The 15,860-nt window shown below is 40.9% G+C and overlaps 1 protein-coding gene across 5 annotated transcripts; it reads left to right on the top strand.

The window, feature by feature from the left end:
• Positions 1-2,991: 2,991 nt before the first annotated feature.
• On the top strand, positions 2,992-13,231 carry LOC104434140. 5 transcript variants are annotated; one of them, XR_005548700.1, is made up of 14 exons: positions 2,992-3,111; positions 5,070-5,649; positions 5,737-6,756; positions 7,451-7,567; positions 7,691-7,748; positions 8,116-8,174; positions 8,318-8,413; positions 8,762-8,816; positions 10,247-10,358; positions 11,042-11,209; positions 11,826-11,991; positions 12,068-12,108; positions 12,714-12,807; positions 12,897-12,928. XR_005548700.1 is itself a non-coding variant. In XM_039307772.1 (14 exons), the coding sequence occupies exons 4-14, from the start codon at positions 7,543-7,545 to the stop codon at positions 12,940-12,942; spliced, it is 930 nt and encodes a 309-aa protein (XP_039163706.1). In that variant the 5' UTR covers positions 2,992-3,111; positions 5,070-5,649; positions 5,737-6,756; positions 7,451-7,542; the 3' UTR covers positions 12,943-13,231. The 5 variants fall into 5 exon arrangements, 3 of the variants coding, with proteins under 3 accessions (XP_039163706.1, XP_010045421.3, XP_039163707.1); XR_005548699.1 differs by having other exon boundaries at positions 12,891-12,927; XM_039307772.1 differs by having other exon boundaries at positions 11,042-11,219; positions 12,897-13,231.
• The last annotated feature ends 2,629 nt before the right edge of the window (positions 13,232-15,860 follow it).

The raw sequence follows: 15,860 nt of genomic DNA, 5'->3' as shown, positions 1-15,860 counted from the left end.
TTGTACATGTCACAATTAATGTGGAAGGTGAATAAACGGAACAATTCAAGCAAGAAATAACACATAAACATTGTGAATTTACGTGATTTGACAATGCGCCTACTCCACTTGAAGAGATCTATAAGGTTGTTTCACTATAATTGGTAGAATGAAGATTACAATAGCTTGGAATGCCCACATCCAAGTGATTCCAATTTTTAGCAACACCCTAAATCACAACAATCAGTCACAATAAAGGAATTTTCTCATACTTTGAACTCTCTTGGATTGCGGAAGCTCTCCTAGCGTCGCAAGTTTCTAATCTTAAACAAACTTTGAAATTAACTCCGTTCGTTTCGCGGAAAATAACTTCCAGGAAAATATTTTCCGAATTTTCCGGTGTTCGGATGGCGGAAAATACACGGTCAACGGAAAATATTTTCCGTTGACTGAAAAATCCTTCTTGAAATCACGGAAAATGATTTCCTCTTTTGAAAAGAGGAAATCATTTTCCGAGCTCACGCCTCTCTCCTTCCTTCATCGCTTCACGTTCTCTCTCTCTTTCTTGCTCTCCCCGCCGCAATGGCTTCGACAACGTCCCGTCGCCTCCGCCCTCCCCGCCGCTCCCGCCCGCCCCGCTCCGGCGGGGCGCCGCCGCCGCGCGCTCCGCTTCTCCGGCAGCTCGAAGCCGCTCTCGCCTCGGGCCGGCGCGGCTCGCTTAGCCCGATCCGTGGAAGCCCGGCTCGCCCGAGCTCGGCGAGCTCGAGCCTCACCGGATCGGGCGAGGCGGAGCCTCGCCGGCTTGGGGCGGAGCTCCGGCCTCACCGGATCCGGCGAGCCGGGCGGGGCTCGGGCCTCGCCCGAGCTCGCCCGGGTCCGGGCGAGCCGCGAGCTCGCCGGATGGGCGGCGGCTCGGGCTCGCCTTGATCGGGAGCCCGAGCCCCGCCGCCCATCCGGCGAGCTTGTAGCTCGCCGGACCTCGGCGAGCCGGACCTTGGTCGGCCGGATCCGGCGACCAAATCTTGGTCGGCTCGCCATCTTCGGGCGTGCGGCGGCGGAGCAAGGAGGAAGGAGAAGGAGGAGCGGCGGCGGAGGAAGGAGGAAGGAGGAAGGAGGAGGAAGAAGGAGCGGCGGCGGAGGAAGGAGGAAGGATGAAGGAGGAGGAAGAAGGAGGAGCGGCGGTGGAGGAAGGAGGAGGAAGAAGGAGGAGCGGCGGCGGAGGAAGGAGGAAGGAGGAGCGGCGGTGAAGGAAGAAGGAGGAAGAAGAATGAAAAGAAAAGGAAAAAATTAAAAAAAATTAAAAAGAAAAAGAAAAAAATTAGTTAACGAACGGTGGAAAATGTTTTCCACTCAAAATTTAAGAATTAGCCGAACACCGGAAAATATAGCCATTTTCCTGGAAAATAACTTCCGGAAAATATTTTCCTGAGATGGTCAATTTTCCGTGAAACGAACGGAGCCCAGGGTTTTTTCTTAACAAGTCTGAATTGCGGCTGCCTTGGGCCGAGTGCTTGCCAAAATAGACCCAAGCTGTTGACGATCGTGCTGGAAAACATAATAGTTATTAGGCGCTGTCCGAAGGCCTGGCCTGCTTGGACCTGGCCGTTAGCCTAATCACTCCTTGGCTCGGTGCTCGGCCGGTGGCCAAGTTTGTCCGCCTGCCGGGGGGGCCTTTCCTTCCATATCCAATCGCCCGCCTCCATTGTCATGCCCTCACAAACACCCCAGTGTCCAAAAATCATGAGTCCGTGTCTAATTCCAAATAAATCGGAATGAACTTCTGGCCATAATCAACAAATCTCCATCATGACAAGAGTCTAACTTCATATGGAGATAGAGAACAATGCTCTTAGAACTTATAATGGTTTGACTTAAGGTGTGACATCCCGGTTTTGACCTATGATAAATGGTTGTGAATCTAGTGTGCTAGTGAAAAGGATAGATCATGGATCATTCCAAGATTTGACCATGTAACGATCATGGATCGATCAAAGGAACATTCATGGACCAATTCCATGACCACAATCATGGACTCGAGCGGTTTGGTCCATGGACGACTACCCGACCATCAGGGTTGATCAAGAGATGTTCACAACCACCACAGATCAATCAGTGATCATGGATCGGTCCAAACGGTCATGCGCCGATCGCAAGTGATTCTGCTCGGCCATGCACCGGTCGTGAATGACCATGATTCAGCTTGATACAGCTGTGTGTTGGGCATAAATCTTGCGAATCTCGAACAATCACATGACTATATGGAATTAGCTTGGATGAAGCCTACAGCTAATCCAGACTTAAGTCTGATCGATCAGCGTCGATCTAAAGGCCGGTTGTTGAGCTTGTGTCTTAGGTTGCCAATTTAGCCAACAAAGGCAACTTGACCTACGACAACTACACTAGGAGAGGCTTAGCCACGAACCTCAAATGTGATCGTTAGGGGATGTACACAAAAAGCCCTTATCCGATCCCAATTGCATTTTCAATGGCCTATTTCTTCATGATTGCCAAGTTGCCTAGAAAATGACAAAATTGAATTCTCTAGAACACCCTAACTTCTTCGTTAAGGAGGGTAACTCATCATTCCACCTAGATTTTTCTAGATATAGTCATGATTACCAAGGATTCACCTTAGAGATTAAGCAAAGTATTTAAGCCAAATGTCCCAATAAAAATATGACACAATAGAGCTAATTATGATTATCATATAGCCTTGATGCCACCTCATCTTTTAGAGTGCTACCTATCCATAATGATTTATCCCCTTAATAATGAGCTAAGTACTCATGTGGCCCAATGAAATAGAGACAAGTAAGGCCTTAAATGATGATACTAAGTCATTGGATCTCCACATCATGAAATTAGGTGCGCCACCTTTCCAAATAGGTGTGCCACCTTACAACATAGGCTTGCCACCTCAAAGTCATAGCCATGCCACCTTAAGAAATGTGATTAGGTTGCTTGGACAAGTAATGATGAGCTTGGTGCCTACCAATAAGAGGAGCTCTTATTCATTTCCACCACTTTAGCCTACTTTGCCATTCACGCCTACCATCCTCCTCCTCGTCCTTTCTCTTGGCTTGCACCACCAACCTTTCAAGCCATTCAAGTTAGTTCTTGAGACTCGCCATGGTAAGTAAGATTCCTCTTTTTCCTCTAAAAAAGTAGATCTCATTGTTGAGACTAGTTAAGTGCTCATCCGTCAAGCCGTGGATAGTGTGCAATGTCTTTTGTTTGATCTTGCTAGCTATTGGACATAGCCATGTGCTTGAGTCATTTAATGTTCGGAATGAAATCGAGGTTCGTACGGATTGAGTTCATCGCAAAACAAAGTCGCCCAAGCCATAAAGCCTTGGTTCAGCATAAATAGGATATTGGGTCCAAGTCTCGCTTGGTGCGGGGATCGCCCAAGTCCGCAAGGTCCTAAATCGACATTGAAGCGTGTTGATTTTATATCTTGATTGGTACGGGGATTACCCAAATCCACGAGGTCTTAGTTATGCACCAAGGCATGCTGATTTCCATAGTTCAAATGGACGTGGGGACTTTGCGCACGTTGAATCAAACCACGAGCCAAGGGTCATTCACGATACATGTGTATTCACATCAGGTCGAAGCTGAGATTCATCATGCTTGGGATCATCACTAAAGCGAGGTGTAGCCAAGCCTCGAGATCTTGGATCGGCATTGAGGCATGCCATTTCCGAGCCTTGTCCGGTGTAGAGATCGGTGCTAAGTAATTGATTTAAGTTCCCAACATATTTGCTAGTGAAGTATAAGAGATTCATGAAACACAAACAATTGAGCATGCCTTCGGGCCATGCATGTGTTAGCTAAGAGAAAAGATGAGAACTGGCTTGTATAATGCATTTAAGCATGCACTTAAAGAGGAAAAAATGCCCGTTGCCACACAATATTGGCAGCGATGCCTTGTTCATTGAACGGGATACCCTAGTAGAGCCAGGATACCTGGGTTTAGCTCGTATGCCTCGGGTAAGCTAGTCCTGAAATGCCTCAATTAAGTTGGGCTACCTTGGTTTGGCTAAGATGCCTAGCATGTAGTTGGATGCCTCAGTTGAGCCGAGAGGGCCTAGTTGAGCCTGGACGGCGGTAAATGAATTTGCATAGATATCGGTGATGTATAATTGTGATTTATTCACATGCTAGTTGCTAGTTGTGAAGCCAATGGTTGCTCGATATGGATGGCATGTGTGGATGAAACATGACTTATAATTTGCTATTAATCTGCCATCGACACTGTTTGCGAGTGTGGTACAAACTTGTTTTTGATGAGGAGAGGCTTTCTTGGTATAAAACTAGGAATATTGAGTTCCCAAGATTCACTCCTTATGTTTTTCACGTCTCTAAGTATGGCTAACCCACCTCCTCAACGTTTTGGTCAGCCTGTAAATATGGAAGTGTTGATTGCTGACATAGTGGACTTAGAGGAGGAGACCACCTATGGCTATTGTAAATGCACTACCGCCGTATAGGTCGATGAAGGTCCCTCATTGTTATGTAATCCGCCATTTGTTTCGCATCAAGAACTCGATGAGTCATTGAGCTCATCCACTTGCTTGCTTCAATTCTAACATAAACTCGTAAATTTAACCTTGTAAATGTGCTCGATCTTTTGACCTCATATAGAACATATCTCTATCATGTTCGTGTGTCAATCTTTGTACATCAAAAATTTATAGATCCATGCTTCGTGAATCTGTGCTGTATTTGCATATTGGGTTCCTAAATTTTATTTTTACTTTTGATTAACAAAAATGATTTCCAATTTGTTCTCATTTATTGCGCACGACATTTTCTCAGCATATATAGCGACTTTTGAATCCTCCGCATGGCACGATTATTCATTTCCCAAAACTAACCAAATTATTCTCCAAATAGTATTGACATATTTGTCAGTCCATCCAATTCTTTGCTCTTTTTTTTTTAACCAATATGCTCACATAAAAGTGTCAATTGTAATATATAACAACTGTGAGATTATCCCATCTTCTCTTTTTCTTAAAGAACATTTTGAAAGTTTGCAATAACCATTTTTTTCATTAATCTACTCTCTTGCTTTTTTTCTACAGGAATGTCACATAAGACCGTGAAATCGTAAATGACTAAGAAGTATAAATAAAATGAATATCACAACTATACAGACTTCATTGAATTATTCAATATATTAAATATATAATGGGCATAATATTATGTGGGCAAATAAATTGTATGTCCCATCAACATCCGCCATTTGTTTCGCTCCAAGAATTCTCACGCGCCACACGGGCGCGTACCGCGCGCTACAGCTAGTTTTTTCAATTTATTTGGAATTCAGTGTCAGACGAGAGAAGATGGCGGAATTTCACGCGAGAGGCGGGATGCATTCGGGAGGCGTCCGGTCGCTCGAACGTCGGCACAGCTCGATTCGCCTCGTCCCGTCCTGCAGAATAAGCTGAATGATTTCGAGTTTTTCTCCATCGGAGCTTCGCAAGCACCTACTTCAAGTTGCAGGATTTCGGATTCTGGTCTCCGGACAGAGACGAGAGCTCTCTCTCTCTCAGCGTAGATTGCAGGATCATCCGTGTCGTTCGTCCGCATTCTGTCAGGATTTCCGGCGCCGAGCGTATTTCGTGCGCTGTGAATGCCGGAGGAACTTGCAAGCATAATCAGGTAACACATGTCGATCGCGTCTCTCTTCATGGACACGATTTACGCTGATTTCCGCACGCATAGCTTAGCTTCTTCGTATATGTGCAGAAAGTTGCTTTAGGATTGCTCGTTCTTCGTTCGTGCGCCGAAGATGTTGCAGTGGATGGGAGGATCGAGACGGAAAATAACGACTGTAAGTGTCAGTTTGTGCTTTGACCTTTGAGAATTTGCAGGATTCGTCAGCTCGATGCGATTCTGCCGTGATCTTCCTTAGGTCGCAAATTGAAATTATCGCTCATTGCCTTCCACTACTTCCTGTGACCAGAGAGGATCGATAGGGCTACCGTTACTCAGTTTAAATGATTATTTTTCTTATTGGAACCATTCTTCTCGAACAAGACTTCTTGTTCCCCACCTCGGTGGGAATGCCGCATCCCGTTGTTGTTTTTTCTGGACAATCGGACTGCCGGCATGTCAGTTGTCTGGTAGTGGTGTGCCGCCAATTTACTCACCAATGAAAATTGCATGGTAAAAAGTAGTAAGGTCTAGTTTGAGGTGCCTCCGAAATTTTAGCTCATTGGTTCAGGGGCGAGAATCTTCTGTGATGCTGAACTTAGTGTTTGTGTGTCAAAAGTGTGAAAAGACAAGGTACATTGTCTCTACCGCGGAATTACTTTTCAATTTGTCAAGAGCCAAACATGACAACGTCATTATTCTGCTTCTGATACACAACCATTTCTTTGTGCCTTGGTGCATCTTAATTGTGCTGAGATGTGGATTATTACAGTCCAGGAAGTCTACTCAGAAGAGGTAAGAGACATCGATCTACTTGCTCTCTTTTTCCCACAGACCAATGCAGTCGAACTTTGCTACCTAAAGCATCCGGTAAGCGTTTATCACACGAGAGCAACTACCTATTCTTTCTAAAAAATTTCTACTCATGGAGGCAAAAGCAATATTTCGAGCAAAAGAAGAGGCAATGGCAGCAACAAAATTTTGGTTCAGACAACGATGTCGAGGGAACAAATGTGGACTGCCAACAGCAGAAAGAAAATCGATCATTGGACATTCTCAGTTTGTTGAATCTTTCAACTGCTCCACAAGAGTACAAAAGTAGCTGCCCTAATAGTGAGCATCTCAAATTTGTGTCCACTGAGGGTTGTCAAGACTTGTCAACGTACATTCCAGTTTAGTGATATAGTTAACTCCACTTTTCTGCACGCCTGCACCTCCTAAAGGAACTTGACCTCATTATCTTTGGCTAAAACTCTACTAACAAATGAATTTTTTTTTTACTCTCGAAATGTTGCACAGTAATACTTGATGACATGCCTATTCATTTCCTACCTTGTAGGATCCATTTCCTACCTTGTGGGAGAGGCTGCCGTCCTCTTGTTATTATGCTAAGATGCCAGGACAGACTAACTTTCCTGTATGTCGATGCATATTTTAATCGGGTCATTAAGGAGCTATGTAGTCAACCTCACTTTGTTGGAAAAGCTTTCATTGTGGTGTCATCATTTTAGTGCTATATTATTTACTTTTATCGAGAATGCTGTGGAAAGCTACTAGCCTGTTAAGCTTCTAGGTGTATCCTTGCCTTAATATATAGAGCTCGTAGTGCAAAGGCTCTTAGATATTTGTTTTGCTCAAGATGTTTACGGAGAAATAGAGTTATAACTTTATTGATGGCATTTGTTTTATCGAGTGTTCTTCCTGTCCCACTTCCTTTCAGGTAGGACTCTTTTTGTCTTACTTCTTAGATACGAGAACCAGAAAGCTATACATTTTCTTCACCTTGTCCTTTTACTGCTGTCTACAGGAAGCAGTATTCTACATATTAATGATCCGAAGGGAGAACACCGATTCAGAAATTTTCCACCCACTGCAATTGCCAATGCAGTACCTCATGTCATGCCTACCAAAGTTCACGAAGCAGGTATGATTGTGTATCAATTTTGTGGAGTTATTACCTTATTTTTGATGAAGTCAATTGGGTTTCATTCACTGTTGTCGAATTGGTATGAGGTTTTCAATTGAATTTTATTGAACATGGAAACAGGTACTCAATTTGGCGATCAAGGCAAGGCTCTTCTTCCAATGAATGAAGTCGACAATCAGTGAGTTAATAACTGCATAACAGCATCCTCATTGCCTCCCACCCACCCCAAAATGGGAAAGATGAAGTTATCCAGTCAAGGCAGGCATACAAGGATCAGAGAAAAAAAAATGGGTTCACATCTCTCGTGTTTGTGGGAATGATCTGGAAGATCTATAGTCCATTCCCGTTATCTTCAATGAGGGAGAAATATCTCGGCTGGCTGAGAAACTTGACTGCAACATACATGATGTTACTCCGTGCCACTAATAATCCCTGATGCTTGTTTTTAATAATTCATATTGATAATCATGCCGCATGCACAATGCATGATCATTAAGTATTTTGTTGCTTGTCATGCTCAAGTTTTTCTCTCAATATTTATGCAGTGTCTCAAATGATCAAAAGAAGGAGATTGGTCATAACACAGGAATAATGTATGAGCCACGTAAGTGGCTGTATTGATAGCTATGATTAATATTCTGGCTTTTACCGTGTCTTGTTACTCATGCTTTCCAATAAACCTTAGTTTACAGCTTAGTTGCGGCAATGGCATGATCAAAGTGACAAGTTGTTTCCATATCTCTTCAGGTACATCTGTCCTTGATTTGCTTCATGATGATCCTTCTGACAGAAATTTGGAAATTAGTCCAGCAAATGAAGATCATGTTGCCTTTTCAGTAAACGGTATCATCTAGTTTGTGTCATTGGCATGCCATGGACATTTCATAGTTAATATAACTGGAATCATGCATCATTTCATTTTGAAAGAAAATAATTCTATACATTAGGCAGGAGTTGAGACACCACTCTAGTCTGAGTGTTATTATCACTTCTCTGCATTTATTGTGCCGCTTGCATGGTAATTACATTTGATAAGTTTTCTTTCTTTACTTGCCATGAAAATTGCATGATTCATTCAGAAGGGCATAACAGCAGATCCTGAAAACACAATTCGTTTCTCTTTTCTGCGGTGAAAAATGAGTGGCTGTTCTATACCATGATGGATTTGCTGAACTCAATAACTTGTGTCAGGCTTAGGTAGAGTGGGAACAGAAACACCAGCACATTCACCACCGCAAGTTGACAGGTAACATGGATAAAGTTGAAATTGCAATTACCCATGCTTTAGGAATGAGGATGCTGATTTAGATATATAAAGTAATACGTAACTAGCTATGCATTCTGTGGTTAACTACCATATGCATTTATTCTTTTCCATTTCCACCTAGCAACTACTCATTTATGTGACTTACAGGAAACTGCGCTGTTAACTACCTGTAGGTCTCCGATTAAAATGATAATTAGAACCATTTGACTATTTTGGCCATTTGGTTTTGGCTTTGTTGGTTATACAGGGATAATGTAATGAAAATTGACTAGCAAAAGGAGGATCCAGTTGATAAAGCGAAACCTTAAATGAACAGGAAGACTTGGTGCTAAGATAAAGTCAGAGTTTCTAGTAGAAGAAAACATATTCTGGAACACCATGCTGTTTTTCTTCAGAGAATTGTTATCCATGAAAAAGGGTGTACCTTCTCAGTAGGGAAGCTATAGGTTGCCTGAAAGATTTTCTTGTGGATTTGCCTGCTATTTTTGTAGTTCCTCACTATTGCAGTGTCAAAGCTACTCAGCAAGATTAACACTTGCAGTTGACAAATAATAAGTACAGATCTCTGATCTTTTTTCCCTGCTAATGGAAGGGTAACACATCAAATTAACCTGTTGGACTTCTGAATGGAAGAAGATTTTGAACAAAAATGCAAGAAAGCAATGTGCGAACCTAACTTATGGCGTGTCTTTCCGTCTAAACAATTGGTTTAAAATTTTGAAGTTATAGCTCTGTTTTAGAATTCTTTGCCACAAATCATAGCCGATCAAATGAATTTTAGATCCCAAACACCAAAAGCTACAACAATATTAGAAAGGTACAGCTACCCTAAGTGGTCTTGGCAAAGAGCTTTAATTTGAACTGATTTATGTAATTCACAGGATTCCCACACTATCGTGCCTGTTAGAGCATGTCCATGTTAAATCACCAATTCTATCGGCCAATGATTTACATTAGCAACTTCATTAGGATGCAACTATGCTTAACCATTGGTGCCAAAGAATTAGCATGCTTAACCACTGGTAACAAAAAATTAGTATGCTTATCCATTGGTGATCAGGCATATCGTTTTACTGATATATGGAAAAATCATAGGCAGCCTCTTATCTGGTCCTGAGGAAAATTTTTCTCACTGGCATCATTTGATGCGAGAGTACCTCCTGTCACTTTTCAGCACCATATTCATCTCTTTGGAATTAAGGAATGAGTAAGAGGAAATCGCATTCCTTTGGAAGCATTGTGTGGTTTAATGATAATTGAGTGTGAAGAGCTTTAGTATTGAGCAATGAACTGCTGGTCGTTTTATGTTTGATGTCACTAGTGTAGTGTCGCTTGGGACAGCATCAATGTGTATCACTATTGCAAGTTAACATGACTATATGCAAATTCAACTGTGTCTTGAACTGCAGAACATTTTCCTATGGTTGCGCATCACCCTTAAAACATTCAGGCTGGTCAGACATGTCGGAGAACCAAGATCATGCATTGGATGACCTTGATTTTGAAGCAGTGAGATGCTTGGTGCATTGCCCTCTTCTCATGTTGTTTGATGCCTTTTGCTATTCTTAGCAGTATCATGTGTAGTTAGAGATTAATCTTAATCTTCTTAGCACCATGGAAAATCAAATCTTGAATGCTGATAGATTAGATATAATCCTTCAGTGACTTCTTCCTCGGAGATGTTGGCTGTGACATGTGCATGCTCCTCTTCCGCCATCACTATCTCATTTTGCGATCTTTCCCACAGTTTATCGGGTGACTGGGGAGATTAATCAAGTACTGTGGCCATGATATTTAACTCTTGTGTAATAGCAAACACCTGGGTTAAGATATGTTTCGTTGGATAGAAAAGTAAGAGCCCCTCATTCACGTATGCTTATGGAGTATTTTAGTACCTGATAGAATTGTACAATGAACACATGGACTACCAAATTGGATCAGTCTAAACTTCTTGGGTACAGAAGTAATTCTTGCTATGGGAGTGCCCTGCAACATAGTATAACAAAACGCAGATTAGTAGCCATTAACAGTTCTTAACCTTGATCATCTCTTCTGTAAAGAAAGACATTGCTCAAGGAACTAGATTATTACATTCTTAATGTATAAAGGCTGACAATATCTTGCAATTTCATTGAGATCCAGTTCTCTGAGTATGAAAGAATTCAGTAAGATCCCTTGTCTTTTTTTTTTTTTTTTTGATGCAGAAGTCTATGATGAAATCTTTTAATGTGCCCAATCGTCGGCATTCTTTGAGGAACTCAATGGGTATAGGGGATTGGTATGGAAATCTGGAAGCAAACACCTGTGCCTGGGATAAGTCGAATCATCACTGGGGGGATAGTAGCATAATGACATCATCTGGTCACAAAGATGTATGGGAAGGTGATTTTTTTAAGTTACCCTTATTTAGCCAGGAAAAAAGAAGAAACCCTCATTTGAGCATATATTTGGTTCATTTGATGAGCATCGAGAACTCTATTTGAGCGAATTTTCTCATTGTGATGGTCAAGTCTGAGACAATCTTGCCGTCTTTAGGGGCTCTCTATTTGCATTTCATCCAAGCTTGCCATAATTTAATCGAATCTTTGAACTGCTATGATCTACTGTATATCAATCATATCTGGAATAAGATTTTGGACAAAATGCATTTGGTATTGCCTCCTCGAGATCAAATGGACATCTCTAGCACCATATCATTTTTTTCCAGATTCCTGTTTCTATTCCTTTTTATGAATAAAAATCATGGCATTTCTCAGGTCTATCATTTTATGGTTTCTTTCCCCCTTCTTTACAAAAACAATTCCAGATGATGAGAAAGAATTGACCATCTACAACTTCTCACTTATGCATCTGATTTGTTCTCTAGGATAGTGTTCATCATTATAGGTTAAGCTTTGATATTCAACATCAAGTAACTCCTATGCTTTTCGTGTTTTGTGCCGAACATAACTCGTTACTCTCTGCTGTTTTGTTTTATTGCTCCTCCAGCAAGCTCTAGTTCTCTTAATTACAACTATTTTCTCGGGGGAGATTATGACATCTCTTGGGAAAAACGTCCTTTCAAAGTGGGTGATCTATGTGATGATTTCGCCACATATGAAAATTATGACTTATCAGAGCAAGATTTTGATCAAGTCCGTTTGCTTAAGAAAAGGTGACTCAGTGAAAGTTAACCAGTCTTCCTGTTTGTGGATGTTGATAAACTGCTTTATGAATCTATAATCATGCAGGGTCATTGCTGAAGCTGGAGTCATCAGAAGCGAAACTTTAGGTTCTCTCTGTCTCAATAGCATCAGAGGGGCTATTTCTTTCATAGCTCTTGAGTTATATTTGAAACAGGGACATGACATCCGAGTTTGCATGTTTCTGATTTCTCTGGAAGCAGAGTTGGATATTTTTTTCTTGTTCATATGAACGCGTTTTCTTGTTTGTCTAGCCAAAAAAAAAGACAAACAAGAAAAATCCCTTTCCAAGGGCGAGATTTTGTGATGTCATGGCATCTTAAACTTGTCCCTAGATTATTTTTTATACATGTTGCAGAAATGCAAAGAAAATTTGATATTTAGAAGAGGTGCATTCATGAATAGCCTTGTTGCTTCTCACTCTTTATTTTGGTACTGCTTCCATAGGACCCATACAAGTGATGGAGCATTTAGTTTTAATTTCTGCAGAATAAGCGTATTTAGCAGGAGGAATACTTTCAAGACCTTGCTTTCCTGTTCAAGGCATATGCCTTTATTTCTGTCCCTTTAGGCTAGGATGCAGATACTGATCTGACATGAAACTTCAGAGAGAAGGCCAAGTTAGACAAAGATTGCATCAAGGACCTCTTTTCTTATTGTATCCTGATGGCTATTGTTTTCATGCGATGATCAGTGTCTCCCCCATTATCTGAACAGCGTGGTTCAGAAGAAGCATATCGGTGTAGCATCGTCGCGAAGGATCCAAGAGAGAGTTCAAGCTTTCAAAGGTAAAATTCGGCAGATTTCCTTATCTCAAGATTTGTTCAACTTGTTTTTGAAGTTGACTGATGTTTTTCCTGGCGCTGTGAAGTTCCAGCAGTGAAGAGTCATGCTCCTCCACTACAGGTTATCGTTTCTTGTGATCGCATTTCTTTCTCCAGCCAATTTCAGTTGTGAACGAAGCTAGCTTTGAAGATGCCTGATTTACTTCTTCAGACTAATCTTTTCATTTGGATTATCATTTTAGAAATATATTAGCAAGCGGAATTCATTTTTCTCCTTCTACCTTTTGCATGATTTCAATGAGGGCTTGTCTTGATAAGCTTCCGGTTTTCGCTTTTTGCGTAATTTTAATTTTGTGAGGGACACGGTTTGACTTTGTCTCAACACCAGGAACTTTCGCAGTATACAATTTTAATACACAAGTTCACATATAATATTTTGTTAATATTTTGAAATTGGGAAAGTATTTGAAATTTTGGCAGTAAAACAATATAACGTTATGTGCCAATTTTTGCTCAGGTATAAATATACAGACAAAAATTAAGTCATTTGAAAAATATTTTCTTAATAATTATTCAGTTTTCCATGGCCAAGGAAAAGAAAAGAAAAGGAAGGGAAAGGTTTCTCCGACATCTGTGTTGCTGTGATCAATCGATCGAAACGGTTTCTCCAATTTGTGTTACAGACTCTTTCCAAACAATTGCCTAGAAAGCTCTAACCTGTCCCCTCCACGTGTACTCTACACTTTTAACGCGCGTCCCTTTTTCTTTTTTTTTTGGTTTTTTTTTTGGTTAGTCCTCACCAGTCACCACATTGAATCCAGTCTCACCAAAACGGTAAACAGTAAACACCGATTCTCTGTCCCTTCGTCCCGCCTTTGCGCCACGACCGTCGACGCCATCAGTCAAGCTGCCGTTGACACAATGCGTTGTAACCCCCCTCCCCTCCTTTTCCCTCCCCATCCGCATCGCCTCTCTGTCTCTCTCCGAGCTCGTGGGTCCATTGTTGTCCAGAACTCATGGCCACTGAGCTCCATGGCTGTCGAGATTGAGCTCTGCCATGGAGGGGCTCCAGATGTGGCCATGGAGCGAGGTCAAGTAGTCTTTCGCGATGGAAGAACTCCACATCTGTTTGTGAGGCTTCATCTCGTCTTAAACTGGGGCGCGCATGACAAAATTTCTGTTTCTTGATTTCTCTGTTTCTCTGTTTCTCGGAACAGGTTTGGAATAGAAATCCGTTTGATAACGCAATTTGATTTTTCTATTTCTGAAACAGATTTTTATTCCAGAAATAGAGAAATTGAAGAAATCAGAAGCTAAAATTTTTAACTTCTCAAGTTTCTGAAATAGAAATCAGAAACTGAAATAAAACTATATAAAAGAATCTTGCACTTTCTTGCTAACTTAATTCACTCGTAACCACAACTTCACAAATTATTGCTAATTTTCTTTTTCTTATTTTGCTTGTGTTTTTCTTTTTTTTTTTCAATTTTTTTTGATAACTTCCTCTTTAGGATGAAAGGCAATTGAATGGGTCTCCAATTTTAAAAAATGACCAAAGTTCTTAAATACTTACTTAAAAATAATGGGGCTATTTCCTTTTAGAAAAAGCACGCGCATAGCTAGTTGAAGAAAAAGTTCTTATATAATAGATGAATAAAAAATGTGCCTAGAAATTTAACCTTATTTTTTTACGGATTCAAAATTCTTGCAAAATCAAAATAATTAGATTGTTACACAATCTTGAATTTTAATTCGAAGGCAAGAGATTCCTTTGCTATGCAAGGGCCATTAAAGGTTCATTGAGCAACAATAAAGAAATTAGGGTTGAACAACTAGACCGATTCAATTCTAGAATCAAAATAAACCACTTTCCCCCGATTTGTTCCTAACCATAAACATTACTTTAAGGTAGAATTCTCATATATTCATTTACACCATTAATTTTATTTTGTTAATAATCTTGTATAATACTAGTTTTTGATAAAATGACAAGGTCAGTATAGGCGCTATTGATGGCACTCATATTCATGCTTCCGCAAGATTGTGTGAACCTATGCGCAGATGGGCTTGCAAATGATATATTGACCGAGGAGGAAACCAAATTAATATGCTTAGGAAAACAATTGCTAATAAAATGGTAAGGGATAATAATATGTTGGAAATTCCATGAAATTGTATTTTTAAATTTTGTAATGTATTAGTATTATTTCGATTATTATTTTGTATTTGAGGATTTCCCATGTTATTTTAATATTATTTCGACTATTATTTTGTATTTGAGGATTTTTTATATTGTTATCTAATCAATTTCTATTTCTAGAAATATAAGTTTTGTTATGTTATCAAACGGAATTTTGTTTCAGAAATAGAAATTTTAAATCGTTATCAAACGGGTTTCTTTGCTCAGAAAGGAATAGAAATTAAGAAATTGATTTCGATCGAAATCAATTTCTTTTGAAAATTTTGTCATGCGAGTCTAGATCTCGGCAAAATTCTTCTCCTTGCCGGTGGCAACGAGACGGAGCTTAGGATCAGCGTCGAACTCGACACCAAGGGCGACCTCCCATCGCCAATGTGCGCGTCTCACGGGGACGGAGCAAGAGCCTGTTGAGGACATACGGGAATGATGTTGCCGTCCGCCGTCTTGACCGCCCGCGTTGGCGGCGGTGGCAGGGAGGTCAGAATCATTGACACAACGTTGTGGTTGGATGCACGAAAACAGTGGCCGCGAAGGCCGTGGGCACCGTGTCGTGGGCGGGTAGAAGAGGGGAGAGAGAATGTAGATAAGCGTTGGGGCTTAATGCGGCAGTTTTCTAGTGTGGGCATAAACATCGTAATCACTCCACGTGGCATTTATTAAGTGGCAAGACAGAGAGACACCTTCTCGTCGTTGAAAGAATTGTTTTAGCTGTTTTAGATGCCACCTAAGTAATTGGATAAATTTTTGTTAGGTGTCTATGACCAAAGGAGATGTCATTCTTATCATTCCTTAATTATGTCTTTCCATAATAAGTTACGTAATATTAATAGACTTCCTAAATGTTATAGGTGCGATT

The sequence above is a fragment of the Eucalyptus grandis genome, chromosome 2 (assembly GCF_016545825.1).
Source record: "Eucalyptus grandis isolate ANBG69807.140 chromosome 2, ASM1654582v1, whole genome shotgun sequence".
Lineage (NCBI taxonomy): Eukaryota > Viridiplantae > Streptophyta > Magnoliopsida > Myrtales > Myrtaceae > Eucalyptus > Eucalyptus grandis.
This window is presented reverse-complemented; position numbering and strand designations above follow the sequence as displayed.

Coding starts and splice junctions, on each gene's coding strand:
- LOC104434140 (XM_010047119.3), top strand. CDS start 7,543: ATGCCTACCAAAGTTCACGAAGCAG. Junction 7,749..8,115: donor ATGAATGAAGTCGACAATCA/GTGAGTTAATAA, acceptor ATATTTATGCAG/TGTCTCAAATGATCAAAAGA. Junction 11,220..11,825: donor TCACAAAGATGTATGGGAAG/GTGATTTTTTTA, acceptor TTGCTCCTCCAG/CAAGCTCTAGTTCTCTTAAT.